The sequence below is a fragment of the Sturnus vulgaris genome, chromosome 35, assembly GCF_052056855.1.
Source record: "Sturnus vulgaris isolate bStuVul1 chromosome 35, bStuVul1.hap1, whole genome shotgun sequence".
Lineage (NCBI taxonomy): Eukaryota > Metazoa > Chordata > Aves > Passeriformes > Sturnidae > Sturnus > Sturnus vulgaris.
Window position 1 is genome coordinate 229,154 of NC_142277.1, and position 14,923 is coordinate 244,076.

Below are 14,923 nucleotides of genomic sequence, written 5' to 3' on the forward strand. Positions count from 1 at the left end.
TAGTGGCGTGGCCAAGGGGGTGATTGACAGCTGGGCCCTTGTGGGGGCGTGGTTATGCAGATCCGGGCGGTGTCTCAAATGACGTCATCAGCGCGCGCCGGGACAAAGATGGCGGCGCTGGGGAATTTTTGGGGCTCCCCTCCCTCCTGCCCTCCCCTCCCCCACTCGAGGGGTCCCCGTGTCCCTCACAGGGACCCTCGCAACCCCCCCCACCCCAAATTTGGGGTCCCCCCTCCACGTTCCCGCCAGATTTGGGGTCCCCTCCCCCCCCCCACCATGTCCTCCCCCATTTTTGGGGTCCCTCCATGTCCGTCCCCCCCATTTTTGGGGTTCCTTTCCCAGTTCAGGGGTTCACCTCCTATTTTTGGGATCCTCTCCCCAGTTTTGAGGTCCCTTCCCAATTTTGGGATCCCCCTCCTCAAATTTGGGTCCCCACCCAATTTCTGGGGTCCCCTCCCCAGTTTTGGGATCCCTCCTCAATTTTGGGATCCTCTCCCCATTTCTGGGGTCTCCTCCCCAGTTTTGGGATTTCCCTCCCCCACCCCACCCCCAGTTTTGGGGTCCCCTCCCCAATTTTGGGGGTCGCGGGCGGTACAAAGGATTTTATTGGTGGCAGAAGCGGCTCCGGGGGGTCCCATGCGGCAGCGGGGAGGGGACATTTGGGGACATTTGGGGACATTAAAGCCACTGACACGAGCGCGGGGGGGGGTGGGGGGAGGGGACGTTATTGCTACTGCGGGGGGGGGGTGGGGGGAGGGGCGGCCAGGAGGGACCCCCTCCCCCATTTCATTTCTGGGGAGGGGTCGGGAGAGGAGAAACCGAGATTTGGGATCCCCAAAATATTTGGGGAAGGGGGCGTGGCATCGATTCCCAAAATTCAACGAATTCATCGGCACAAGAGGGAGCCAAAAAAAAAAAAAAAAAAAAAAAAAAATTTGGGAGGGGGGTCCCCCCAAAAATATTTTTGGGGGTGGGCGTGGCATCGATCTCCCCCCCCCCCCCCGAATAATCAATAAATTCCGGAGTGAACAGCCCCAAAAATCGGGATTTGGGATCCCCCAAAAAAATATTCCGGGAAGGGGGCGTGGCATCGAGTCCCAAAAAATTTACCGGTGGGGGAAAATTCCAGAGGGGGGGAAAAAAATTTGGGATTTGGTCCCAAAATATTCCGGGAAAGGGGCGTGGCCTCAGCCCCCTTAATTAATTAATTAGTTAATAGGTTCCAGAGTGAACACCCCAAAATTTGGGTAGGGGGCGCGGGGGGGGAGGGGGCTGCGGTCGTTTATCCCCATCGCAGTTTCCGGCAGGTTCAGCCCAAATTTGGGATTTTTTTTTTTTGGGGGGGGGGGGGGGTCCGACCCCTCCCCCATCGCTGTTTCCGGCAGATTTGGCCCCAAAATCGGGGAGGGGCCACGCCCAAAGCCCCCCCCCCCCCCCCCATCAGTGCAGAAGGTTCCAGAATGAACAGCCCGGGACAAGGGGGAGGGGACAGGAGGGGACAGGGGGGGTGACGGGGGTGGGGGGGGGGTGGGGGTGGGGTCACATCACGTCTCCCCCGGGTGGGGGAGGGGCACCAAGGCACTGGGTGGGGGAGGGGCGGCGGGGTGGGGGAGGGGAGGGGGGTTAGGACTGCATCTCGGCCCGGAGCATCCACGGGAACCAGCAGCAGAAGAGTAACCTGGGGACACGGGGACAGTGTGGGGACAGCGACAGTGTGGGGACAGGGACAGGGACCCCCCATGGGGACAGGGGACCCCCCATGGGGACAGGGACAGCATGGGGACAGGGACAACCCCCCCTGGGGACAGGGGACCCCCTATGGGGACAGGGACACCCCCCCTGGGGACAGGGACAGCATGGGGACAGGGACAACCCCCCATGGGGACAGCGACAGTGTGGGGCAGCGACAGTGTGGGGACAGGGACAGCGACACGGGGACAGGGATCCCCCCATGGGGACAGGGGACCCCCCATGGGGACAGGGACACGGGGACAGGGACAGGGGACAGGGACAGGGACACCCCCCTGGGGACAGGGACAACCCCCCCTGGGGACAGCGACAGTGTGGGGACAGCGACAGGGGACAGGGACAGGGACCCCCCCTGGGGACAGGGACAACCCCCCCCTGGGACAGCGACAGTGTGGGGACAGCGACAGGAGACAGGGACCCCCCCATGGGGACAGCGACAGTGTGGGGACAGCGACAGGGGACAGGGACACCCCCCTGGGACAGGGGACCCCCCATGGGGACAGGGACAGCATGGGGACAGGGACAACCCCCCCCTGGGGACAGCGACAGTGTGGGGACAGCGACAGGGGACAGGGACAGGGACACCCCCCTGGGGACAGCGACAGCGACACGGGGACAGGGACCCCCCATGGGGACAGGGACAACCCCCCTGGGGACAGCGACAGTGTGGGGACAGGGACCCCCCCATGGGGACAGGGACAGTGTGGGGGACAGGGACAGGGACACGGGGACACCCCCCCGGGGACAGATTGGGGACAGGGACAAGCCCCCCCCCCCCCCCCCCCCGGGGACAGGGACAGTGTTGGGACAAGGCCAGCCTGAGGTGTGGCGGTGTCCCCCTGTCCCTGTGTCCCCCCTGTCCCCCTGTGTCCCCCCTGTCCCCCTCTGTCCCCCCTGTCCCCCTGTGTCCCCTCTGTCCCCGTGTCCCCACCTGGAGAAGGAGCTCTCCGATGTGATGTCCTTGGGGGTCCGCACGGCCGGGAAATTGCGCTTGGGCTGTGACACTGCGGGGACACGGGGAGGGGACACGGGGAGGGGACAGGGGGGACACGGGGACACGGGGAGGGGACAGGGGGGACACGGAGAGGGGACACAGGGACACGGGGAGGGGACACGGACAGAGGGGACAGAGGGACAGAGTGTCAATCACTGCTCTGCCCCGCCCACCTGTCAATCACTGCCCTGCCACGCCCACCTGTCAATCACAGCCCCACCCACCTGTCATTGTCACACTCACCTGTCAATCACTGCCACACCCGTTATTGTCACACTCACCTGTCACTCATTGCCCCACCCACCTGTCAATCATTGCCCCACCCACCTGTCAATCACGGCCCTGCCCCGCCCCTCACCTGTGACCGGCTGTGCCTTCTTTTCGGAGCCGCCATCCCCGGGCTCGTCCTTGGACCCCCGACCCTGAGTGGGGGGGACAGGGGGACAGGGGGACAGGGGGACAGGGTGTCACCACAGTGTCCCCTCATGACCTCCCTGTGACCCCTCGTGACCTTCCCGTGTCCCCCGTGTCACCTCCGTGTCCCCTCCTGTAACCCCACTGTCACTCCATCCCAGTGCCCCCCATGTCCCCTCATTGTCCCACCATGTCCCCTCACTGTGCCCCCCCACATCCCCATGTCCCCCCATGTCCCCCCGTGTCCCCATGTCCCTGTGTCCCCCATGTCCCCTCCAGTGTCCCCCCTGTGTCTCCCCATGTCCCCCCCTTGTCCCCGTGTCCTTCTCCGTGTCCCCCCATGTCCCCCCCAGTGTCCCCCCTGTGTCTCCCCCCCGTGTCCCCCCACTGTCTCCCCCATGTCCCCGTGTCCCCGCCATGTCCCCATGTCCCCCCCAGTGTGTTCCCCCCCATATCTCCATGTCCCCCCCGTGTCCCCCCCATGTCCCCGTGTCCCCCCCCCGTGTCCCCCCCCCCCGTGTCCCCCCGTGTCCCTCCCGTGTCCCCTCGTGTCCCCCGTGTCCCCCCCGTGTCCCCCCCGTGTCCCCCCCCGTGTCCCCCCCGTGTCCCCCCCATGTCCCCGTGTCCCCCCGTGTCCCCCCCGTGTCCCCCCCCGTGTCCCCCCGTACCTCTGGACGCGGGAGGGGGGTGCGAACACGCCGTGTTTGGGGGGCAGGTGAAGTATCGCACCCCAAAAACGGAGCCGTCGTGTTTGCCCCCCGCGGAGTCCAGCTCCACCCCGAACCAGTACCCTGGGACAGCGGCGACATCGAGGGGACAGCGGGGACATCGAGGGGACAGCGGGGACATCGGGGACAGCGGGGACATCGAGGGGACAGCGGGACATCGGGACAGCGGGGACATCGAGGGGACAGCGGGACATCGAGGGGACAGCGGGGACATCGGGGACAGCGGGGACATCGAGGGGACAGCGGGGACATCGAGGGGACAGCGGGGACATCGGGGACAGCGGGGACATCGAGGGGACAGCGGGGACAGCGGGGACATGGGACATGGGGACATCGGGGACATCGAGGGGACATCAAGGGGACATCAAGGGGACATCGAGGGACAGCGGGGACAGCGGGGACAGCGGGGACATGGGGACATCGAGGGGACAGCGGGGACATCGGGGACAGAGGGGACAGCGGGGACATCGAGGGGACATCGAGGGGACAGCGGGGACAGCGGGGACATCGAGGGGACAGCGGGGACATCGAGGACATGGGGACACCGGGGACACCGGGGGGACATGGGGGGGACATCAGGGGGACACGGAGACACAGGAGGGGACATCATGGGGACATGGGGGGGACACCGGGGGGGGTGAGAGGGGGACATTGAGGGGCGATAATGGAGGGGAGGAAATGGGGGGGGGGTCTCAGGGGGGTCCCGGGAGGGTCCCATTGGGGGTCTCGGGGGGGGGGGAGGGTCCCCATCCCGGGGTGGGGGTCCCATCCCGAGGGGGTCCCAGAGGGGTCCATTGGGGGTCTCAGAGGGTGTCCCAACCCATGGGGGTCTCGGGGGGGTCCTGGGGGGTCTCGGTGGGGGATCCCAAACCCATGGGGGTCTCGGGGGGTCCTGGGGGTGTCTCGGGGGGGGGGGGGGGTCCAGGCATTGGGGGGGTTCCCATGGGGGGGGTCTCAGGGGGGGTCCCATGTTGGGGAAGGGAGGGTCCCATCCCATTGTGGGGGGGATCCCAGAGGGGTCCAATTGGGGGGGGGTCCCAAATTGTGGGGAGGGGTCCGTGTCTCACCGGGGGCGAAGTCGGTTCGTCCATAGAACCGGGCCCGGCCCTGGCGCTGCCCGGCCACCAGAACCGCGTCCCCCGGGGCCACGCGCCGGCCCTCGCGGTCCAGCCACGCCCGGGGCGCTTCGGGAGGCTGAGTGACCACAGAGTGACCACAGAGTGACCGCAGAGTGACCACAGAGTGACCACAGAGTGACCACACCCAGCCACACCCATCCCGGCCACACCCTGACACACCCATCCCAGCCACACCCAGCCACGCCCCGGGGCGCTTCCGGGAGGCTGAGTGACCACAGAGTGACCACAGGGTGACCACAGGGTGACCGCAGAGTGACCGCAGAGTGACCACAGGGTGACCACACCCAGCCACACCCATCCCGGACACAGAGTGACCACAGAGTGACCACAGGGTGACCACAGAGTGACCACACCCATCCCGGCCACACCCATCCCTTGGGGGATTTTGGGGCTCCCCAGAATTTGGGGAGGGGTCGGGGGGGGTCCCTTGGATTTCGGGGTGTGGTCCCCCGGATTTCGAGGGAGGTTCAGGGGGATCCCCAGAATTTTTGGGAGGAGTTTCAGGGGGACTCCTGAATTTTGGGGGTCCCCAGAATTTTTTTTGGGGGGGGGGGGGTCTGTACCTCTCTTGTCCTTGCGGGATTTGTGGGGGGCTCGGGCCGGGGTCCCGGGGGGCTCGGGGGGGGCGATGGCGCCGGCGGGGGCTGCTCCTCGGCCTTGGAGATCTTGGACACCGAGGCGAAGATGCCTGCGGCCAGTACGGACCAGTACGGACCAGTACGGACCAGTACGGACCAGTAAGGACCAGTATAACCCGGGGGTCCCGAGGGTCCCACCCCCAAGGGTCCCGAGGGTCCCATCCCCACCCCAGGGGGTCCCAGGGGGTCCCGGGGGGTCCCATCCCCACCCCAGGGGTCCCAGGGGTCCCGGGGGTCCCGGGGGGGCCCCATCCCCACCCAGGGGTTCCGGGGGTTCCGAGGGTCCCAGGGGGTCCCATCCCCACCCCAGGGGGTCCCGGGGGGTCCCATCCCCACCCGGGGGGTCCCGGGGGGTCCCGGGGGGTCCCATCCCCACCCAGGGGTCCCGAGGGTCCCGGGGGGTCCCATCCCCACCCAGGGGGTCGCCGGGGGTCCCATCCCCACCCAGGGGGTCCTGGGGGTCCCGAGGGTCCCATCCCCACCCCAGGGGGTCCCGGGGGTCCCATCCCCACCCAGGGGGTCCCAGGGGGTCCCAGGGGGTCCCGGGGGGTCCCGGGGGGTGCCATCCCCACCCGGGGGGTCCCAGGGGGTCCCAGGGGGTCCCGGGGGGTCCCGGGGGGTGCCATCCCCACCCGGGGGTCCCGGGGGGTCCCATCCCCACCCCAGGGGGTCCCAGGGGGTCCCGGGGGGTCCCAAGGGGTCCCGGGGGGTCCCGGGGGGTCCCGGGGGTCCCGTACCCTGTTTGGGGGGGCAGATGAAGTACCGCACCCCCCCCACGCTGCCGTCGTTCTTCCCCTCGGGCTCGTCCAGCTCGACCCCCGCCCATTGCCCGCTGGCAAAGGCCGTGGTGCCACAGAACCTGAGCGTGCCACCTGGGCACAGGAGACACACCTGGGTGACACCTGAACCCCCAAACATCCCCCCGAAATAACCCACAATCCTCCAAAAAAACCCCAATCCTTCAAAAAAACCCAAACCCCAAAAACCCCAAATCCCCAAATCCACCTGGATCCCAGCAAAGGCCACAGAACCTGAGCGTGCCCACCTGGGCACAGGGGGGGACACACCTGGGTGACACCTGAACCCCAAAAAACCCGACCTCAAAATACCCCCCTGAACCCCGAAACATTCCCTGGGTGGCTCTGGGGTGACACAGGTGACACAGAGGGTGACACAGGTGACACAGGGTGGGTTTGGGGTGACACAGGTGACACAGGTGTGACACAGGTGTGACACAGGTGTGACACAGGGTGGGTTTGGGATTGCTCTGGATGGGTTTGGGGTGACACAGGATGGGTTTGGGGATGCCGTGGATGGGTTTGGGGTGACACAGGGAGGGTTTAGGATGGCACAGGCGACACACAGGTGACACAGGTGTGACACAGGTGTGACACAGGTGTGACACAGGTGTGACACACGGGTGACACAGAGTGACACAGGATGGGTTTGGGGATACCGTGGATGGGTTTGGGGTGACATAGGGCAGGTTTAGGATGGCACGGGTGACACAGGTGTGACACAGGTGTGACACAGGTGTGACACAGGTGACACAGGGTGGGTTTGGGATTGCTCTGGATGCGTTTGGGGTGATACAGGATGGGTTTGGGGATACCGTGGATGGGTTTGGGGTGACATAGGGCAGGTTTAGGATGGCACAGGTGACACACAGGTGACACAGGTGTGACACAGGTAACACAGGTGACACCGAGGCCCCACCTTCCCGCTGTCCAGGCGCACCCTGTCGCCCAGCTGCAGCCCGAGGCAGAGCAGCATGAGGGTTCCGGGCACGTTGTCGTAGTTGGGCAGGGTGACGCGGGGCAGGCTGCAGCTCAGGGGCACCGCGTCCAGCAGGAGGCGCCGCAGCTCCCGCGCCGCCTCGGCCGCCTCCGCGCGGTCCAGGGCCATGTCCGTGGGGTCCGGGACCACCTCGGCCGCCACCTGGCCCTTGCTGTTCTATAGTGGGGGGGGGGATAATGGGGGACACGTCTGGGGTGGCCACGGTGGGTCTGGGTGGCCACGAGTGGTTTTGGGTGGGTACGAGTGGTTTTGGGTGGCCACGAGTGGCTCTGGGTGGCCGTGGGTTGTTTTGGGTGGCCATGGGTGGCTCTGGGTGGCCACGGGTGGTTTTGGGTGGCCGTGGGTGGTTTTGGGTGGCCACGAGTGGTTCTGGGTGGCCACGGGTGGTTCTGGGTGGCCACGGGTGGGTCTGGGTGGCCACGAGTGGTTTTGGGTGGGTACGGGTGGGTCTGGGTGGCCACGAGTGGTTCTGGGTGGCCATGGGTGGGTCTGGGTGGCCACGAGTGGTTTTGGGTGGCCACGAGTGGTTTTGGGTGGCCACGAGTGGCTCTGGGTGGCCAGGGGTTGTTTTGAGTGGCCATGGGTGGTTTTGGGTGGCCACGGGTTGTTTTGGGTGGGTACGAGTGGTTCTGGGTGGCCAGGGGTGATTCTGGGTGGCCTTGACTGGTTTTGGGTGGCCACGAGTGATTTTGGGTGGCCATGGGTGGCTCTGGGTGGCCACGGGTGGTTTTGGGTGGCCACGTGTGTCTCAGGGTGAGGACAGGATATTCTGGGTCCCCAAAGGTTGTGACGGCAGCAAAACCCTTCAGGACCCCCCCCCCCCCAAACCCCAAATCCCCCTCAAACCCCCCCAAAACCTCCCCAAACCCCCCCCAGACCCCCTCAGACCCCCCAAAATCCCCCCAAACCCCCCGTACCCTGAGGGCGGGGTCGGCCCCGTGCTCCAGCAGGCACCGCCCCAAAACCCAAACCCCAAATCCCCACCAAACCCCCCCAAAACCTCCCCAAATCCCCCCAAAATCCCCCCAGAGCCCCGGTACCCTGAGGGCGGGGTCAGCCCCGTGCTCCAGCAGGCACCGCCCCAAAACCCAAACCCCCCAAAACCCCCCCAAAACCTCCCCAGACCCCCCAAAATCCCCCCAGAGCCCCGGTACCCTGAGGGCGGGGTCGGCCCCGTGCTCCAGCAGGCACCGAACCGCCCCCAGGCACAGGTTGGAGGCCGCGATGTGCAGAGCGGTGCCGTGGCTGAAATCGCTGCAGGTCGAGTGCAGAACTGCGGGAAATTCGGGGGGTGGGGGGGGGAAACTGAGGCACGGGGTACCCCAAAAATATGAGGAGGGGGAGGAGGCGCATGGGGGATGTCAAAAAATCCCGGGGGGTTTAAAAAAAATCCTGGGGAAATTGAGGAAAGAATATCAAAAATATCAAAAATATCAAAAATCAGCGGGGGAAACTGAGGCACGGGGCAAGGGGAGACCCCCAAAAACCAGGGGGCACCCCAAAAATATGGGAGGGGTCGTAGGTGCACGAGAGTTTCCAAAATAACCCCGGGGGATCCCAAAAACCCTCGAGGATTCCGAAAACCCCGAGGGGAAACTGAGGCACGGGGCACCCCAAAACCACGGGAGACCCCCAAAAACCACGAGGGAAAGTGAGGAACTGGGAGAGACCCCAAAACCACGGGGGACCCCAAAAACCGGGGGGACACTGAGGCACGGGGGGGGGGGTCCCCAAAATGACAGACCCGGAGAGGGGTCGGGAGGAGTTTGGGGACATCGGGGGGGGGGGATTTGGGGACATCCCGCCCTGCCCGGGGGGGTTTTGGGGTGCCAGTCGCGATTTGGGGGGGTCAGTCCCGATTTGGGGGGGTCAGTGGGGATTGGGGGTGCCAGTCCCGATCCGGGGGGGTCAGTGGGGATTCGGGGGGGTCAGTGGGGATTCGGGGTGCCAGTCCCGATCCGGGGGGGTCAGTCCCGATTTGGGGGGGTCAGTGGGGATTGGGGGGCTCATTCCCGATTTGGGGGGGGTCAGTGGGGATTCGGGGGGGTCAGTGGGGATTCGGAGGGGTCAGTGGGGATTTGGGGTGCCAGTCCCGATCCAGGGGGGGTCAGTGAGGATTCGGGGTGCCAGTCCCGATTTGGGGGGGTCAATCCTGATTTGGGGCGGGGGTCAGTGGGGATTTGGGGTGCCAGTCCCGATCCAGGGGGGGTCAGTGAGGATTCGGGGTGCCAGTCCCGATTTGGGGGGGTCAATCCTGATTTGGGGCGGGGGTCAGTGAGGATTTGGGGTGCCAGTCCCGATCCGGGGGGGTCAGTGGGGATTTGGGGGGGTCAGTGGGGATTCGGGGGGGTCAGTGGGGATTCGGGGGTCCCCCCCTCACCTCGGGGGGCGGCGGCGCGGAGCAGGGTCCGGATGAGCTCGGGCACGTCGAAGTAGGCGGCGTAGTGCAGCGCGTTCATGTGGGTCCAGCGGCTGCGCAGCCCCGCGTCCCCCCCCAGCGCCAGCAGCCGCGTGGACAGACGGACAGCGGCGGCAGGGTCACCTGGGGGACAGGGGGACATCACTGGGGACATCGGGGACATGGACAGACTGACAAACACAGGGACAGACGGACAGCGGCGGCAGGGTCACCTGGGGGACAGGGGGACATCACTGGGGACATCGGGGACATGGACAGACTGACAAACACAGGGACAGACGGACAGCGGCGGCAGGGTCACCTGGGGGACAGGGGGACATCACTGGGGACATCGGGGACACTGGGGACATGGATAGAGTGACAGACACAGGGACAGACGGACAGCGGCGGCAGGGTCACCTGGGGGACAGGGGGACATCATTGGGGACATCATTGGGGACATCATTGGGGGGATTGGGGACATTGGGGACACTGGGGACACTGGGGACATGGACGGACACAGGGACAGGGGACACTGGGGACACTGGGGACACAGCAACAGTTGAACTGGGGACACACTGAGGACACACTGGGGACACTGGGGACACTGGAGACACTGGGGACAGCGTGGGGACAGCGTGGGTGGCCCTGTCCCTGTCACCCACCCACGCCGTGGGCCCCGGCCTTGCAGGCGTAGTGCAGCAGGGTCATGTCCGTCAGTCCGTCCCGGTCATCCACGTGGCACCCGCGGCGCAGGATCTGCCCAGGGACACCCCAGGGACACCCCAGGGACACCCCAGGGACACCCCAGGGACACCAGTGTCACCAGTGTCACCACAGGGACACCCCAGGGATACCCCAGGGACACCAGTGTCACCCCAGGGACATCCCAGTGTCACCAGTGTCACCCCAGGGACACCAGTGTCACCCCAGGGACATCCCAGTGGCACCAGTGTCACCCCAGAGACATCCCAGTGGCACCTCAGGGACACCAGTGTCACCCCAGTGTCACCCCAGTGTCACCACAGTGTCACCAGGGACACCCCAGGGACACCCAGGATCCCCCAAAATCCCCTCAGGACCCCCTCAAACCCCCTTAGGACCCCCCAAACCCCTTAAGTCCCCCCCAAACCCCTCTCAGGACCCCCCCCCCAGCACCCCCCAAACCCCTTTAGGACCCCTCAACCCCCTCCCAGGACCCCCCAAACCCCCTCATGACACCCCAAACTCCCCACAGCTCCCCCCCAAACCCTTTTAGGACCCCCCAAACCCCCTTAGGACCCCCCCAGGACCCCTCCCCGGGACCCCCGCGCCCACCTCGTTGCCGATGACGTCCACGCTGTGCTGCACCTGCGGCACCCACTGGCGCAGGATGGCGAAGAGCTGCGGCACGGTGGTGCGGGGGTCCAGCAGGATCTCCCGGCACGCAGCGTCATTGGGGTCGAAGAAGGTGAAGGCTGGGGGGGGGACACGGGGGGGACACGGGGGGGACACGGGGGGGACACCCCCACAATGCTCAGCCCTGAGTCACACAGCACAGAACACCCCCAGACCCAGCCCGGGCATTTTCGGGGGGTCCCGGACCCATCCCGGGCATTTCTGGGGGACTCCAGACCCAGCCCGGGTAATTTGGGGGGTCCCAGACCCATCCCGGGCATTTTCAGGGGGTCCCGGACCCATCCCGGGTAATTTTGGGGGGTCCCAGACCCATCCCGGGCATTTTGGGGGGGTCCCAGACCCATCCCGGGCATTTTCAGGGGGTCCCAGACTCATCCCGGGCATTTTTGGGGGGTCCCGGACCCATCCCGGGCATTTCTGGGGGACTCCAGACCCAGCCCGGGTAATTTTGGGGGGTCCCAGACCCATCCCGGGCATTTTTGGGGGGTCCCGGACCCATCCCGGGCATTTCTGGGGGACTCCAGATCCATCCCGGGCATTTTTGGGGGGTCCCAGACCCAGCCCGGGCATTTTCGGGGGGCTCCAGATGCATCCCGGGCATTTTCGGGGGGTCCCAGACTCATCCCGGGCATTTTTGGGGGGTCCCAGACCCAGCCCGGGCATTTTCGGGGGGCTCCAGATGCATCCCGGGCATTTTCGGGGGGTCCCGGACCCATCCCGGGCATTTCTGGGGGACCCCAGATCCATCCCGGGTAATTTTGGGGGGTCCCAGACCCAGCCCGGGCATTTTTGGGGGGGTCCCCATTAGGTCCTTTGTGCCCTGAGGGGGGTCTTTGTCACCTGGGGGGAGGGGCCCTTTTTTGGAAGTTCCTTGTCCCAATTTTGGGGGTTCCCTGTCCCTGGGGGGGTTCCCTGTCCCTGGGGGGGTTCCTGGTCCTGGAGGGAGGGGTCCCCTTTTGGGGAGGGGTCTCACCGTAGTCCTTGGGCAGGGGGGCGGGGGCTGCAGGATGAACCATCGGCTTCTTGCGCCGCTCCACCACCGGGCTGGGGGGGTCGGGGGGCGGCGTCCCCCCCGCCGGGGGGTCCCCCCCGCGCTCCTTCGTCATGGCGAGGCCTGGGGGGGGGAGGGGACAGGACAGCTCAGGGACACCCCAGTGTCACCCCAGTGCCATCCCAGTGCCACCGGGGACATCCCAGTGCCACCCCAGTGCCACCAGTGTCACCCCAGTGCCACCCCAGTGCCACCAGGGACACCCCAGTGCCACCAGTGTCACCCCAGTGCCACCAGGGACACCCCAGTGCCACCAGGGACACCCCAGTGCCATCCCAGTGCCACCCCAGTGTCACCCCAGTGCCATCCCAGTGCCACCAGGGACATCCCAGTGCCACCCCAGTGCCACCCCAGTGCCACCCCAGTGCCACCCCACTGCCACCCCAGTGCCACCAGGGACACCCCAGTGCCACCCCAGTGTCACCCCAGTGCCACCCAAGTGCCACCAGGGACACCCCAGTGCCACCAGTGTCACCCCGGTGCCATCCCAGTGCCACCCCAGTGCCACCAGGGACACCCCAGAGGAGGAGCTGGACCCCCCCCCGCCCCACGGCCTGCCGGGGGTACGGGAATGGGGGACCGGGAATGGGGAGGGGGCGACACCGGGATAGGGAGGGGACACCGGGAATGGGGAGGGGGAAACGGGATTGGGAATAGGACACCGGGATCGGGAATGGGGAGGGGGAAACCGGGAATTGGGAGGGGGCGACGCTGGGATGGGGAGAGGCGGAAATTGGGATGGGGAACCGGGAATGGGGAGGGGGATTGGGATGGGGAGGGGGACACTGGGATGAGGAGGGGGCACCGAGATGTGACACCGGGAATGGGCAGGGGGCCCCGGGATACCGGGGGAAATCGGGATACTGGGAGGGACCGGGATACTGGGAGGGACTGGGATACAGGAGATGAGGAGCACCGGGATGAAGAGGGGGCCTGGCTGGGGGTCCCCGGGATGGGGAGGGGTCCCCAGAAATGTGGATGTGACCCCGAGATTGGGGAGGGGTCCCCGGGATGCGAAGGGGACAGGGATGGGGAGGGGGCTCCGGGATATTGGGAGGGACCGGGATACTGGGAGGGACTGGGATATAGGAGATGAGGAGCACTGGGATGGGGGGGGGCTGTTTGGGGGTCCCCTTGATGGGGAGGGGTCCCCGGGATGCGAAGGGGACAGGGATGGGGAGGGGGCTCCGGGATGCAGGGGAGGATCGGGATACTGGGAGGGACCGGGATGGAGATGAGGAACATTGGGATGAAGGGGGCCTGGCTGGGGGTCCCCGGGATGGGGAGGGGTCCCCAGAAATGTGGCTGTGACCCCGAGAATGGGGAGGGGGTCCCCGGCATTCGCCCCCCACCCCTCCGGGGCCGGGCCCGAGGGATGCGCAGGGAGCGCGGCCGGGGATGGCGGGGCCGGGGCGGGGCCGGGGCTGAGGGACCGGGGGACACCGGGACCGACCCCCCCCCCCCCACCCCGCACCCCCCGGGGTGGTCTCGGCATCGACCCCCTCCCCAAATTCCAAATTCTGCCCCCCCCCCCCCCCCGGTACCTGCGGGTCCGCGGCCGCGGGATGGGCCCGGCGCAGTGCGCGTGCGCGGCCGCCAGGGGGCGGGGCCTGGGCGGGGGGCGGCGGGGGCGGGGCCGGGGCGGGGGGAGGGGCTGGGGGCGTCTGGGGGATGTGGGGGAATATAGGGGATATAGGGGATATAGGGGGTGTGTGGGATAGAGGGGATATAGGGGGTGTGGGAATATGGGGGGTATGGGGGATATAGGGAAATATAGGGGGTGTGGGTGGTATGGGGGATATAGGGGATATAGGGGGATATAGGGGATATAGAGGATTAGGGGAATATAGGGGGTGTGGGAATATGGGGGGTATGGGGGATATAGGGGAATATAGGGGGTGTGGGGGATATGGGGGTTATAGGGGGTGTGGGGGGTATGGGGGATATAGGGGGATATAGGGGATATAGAGGATTAGGGGAATATCGGGGGTGTGGGGAATATGGGGGATATAGGGGGTGTGGGGGATATGGGGGATGTGGGGGGTATAGAGGAATATAGGGGATATAGGGGATATAGGGGATTAGGGGAATATACAGGATATGGGGGATATGGGGGGTGTGGGGGGCATGGGAATATGGGCGATATAGGTGAATATAGGGGATATAGGGGGTGTAGGAATATGGGGGGTATGGGGGATATAGAGGACATAGGAGAATATAGGGGGTATATGGGGTGTGAGGGGTATGGGGGGTATAGAGGTTATGGGGGATGTGGGGGTGGTATGGGGGATGTAGGGGATGTGGGGCGCTATAGGGGCTATAGGGGATGGGGGATATAGGGGAATATATGGGATATAGGGGGTATGGGGGCTATGGGGCATCTGGGACAACGTGGGCAATGGGGGACACTGGGGGACATTGGGGGACACTGAGGACGATGGGGACAATGGGGGACAATAGGGGACAATGGGGACAATGGGGGACAATGGGGACAATGGGGGACATTGGGGACATTGGGTGTTTGGACCCTTCCGAGGGGATTTCGGATCCTTTCAAGGGGCTTTGGATCCTTTCCGGGGGATTTCAGATCTCTTCAAGTGGATTTTGGACCCCTCCA

General features: G+C 66.0%; 1 protein-coding gene across 1 annotated transcript; it reads right to left on the reverse strand.

Moving 5' to 3' along the window:
• Positions 1–1,534: 1,534 nt before the first annotated feature.
• LOC148220543 (CAP-Gly domain-containing linker protein 3-like) lies at positions 1,535–12,361 on the reverse strand. Its single transcript, XM_088155151.1, is given in 14 exon segments — positions 1,535–1,678; positions 2,681–2,753; positions 3,102–3,161; positions 3,821–3,862; positions 3,865–3,948; positions 4,953–5,079; positions 5,588–5,712; positions 6,400–6,530; positions 7,374–7,615; positions 8,614–8,732; positions 9,840–10,001; positions 10,523–10,616; positions 11,175–11,314; positions 12,229–12,361. Coding segments are annotated over 14 exon segments (1,587 nt in total). The 3' UTR covers positions 1,535–1,623.
• Between the last annotated feature and the right edge of the window lie 2,562 nt (positions 12,362–14,923).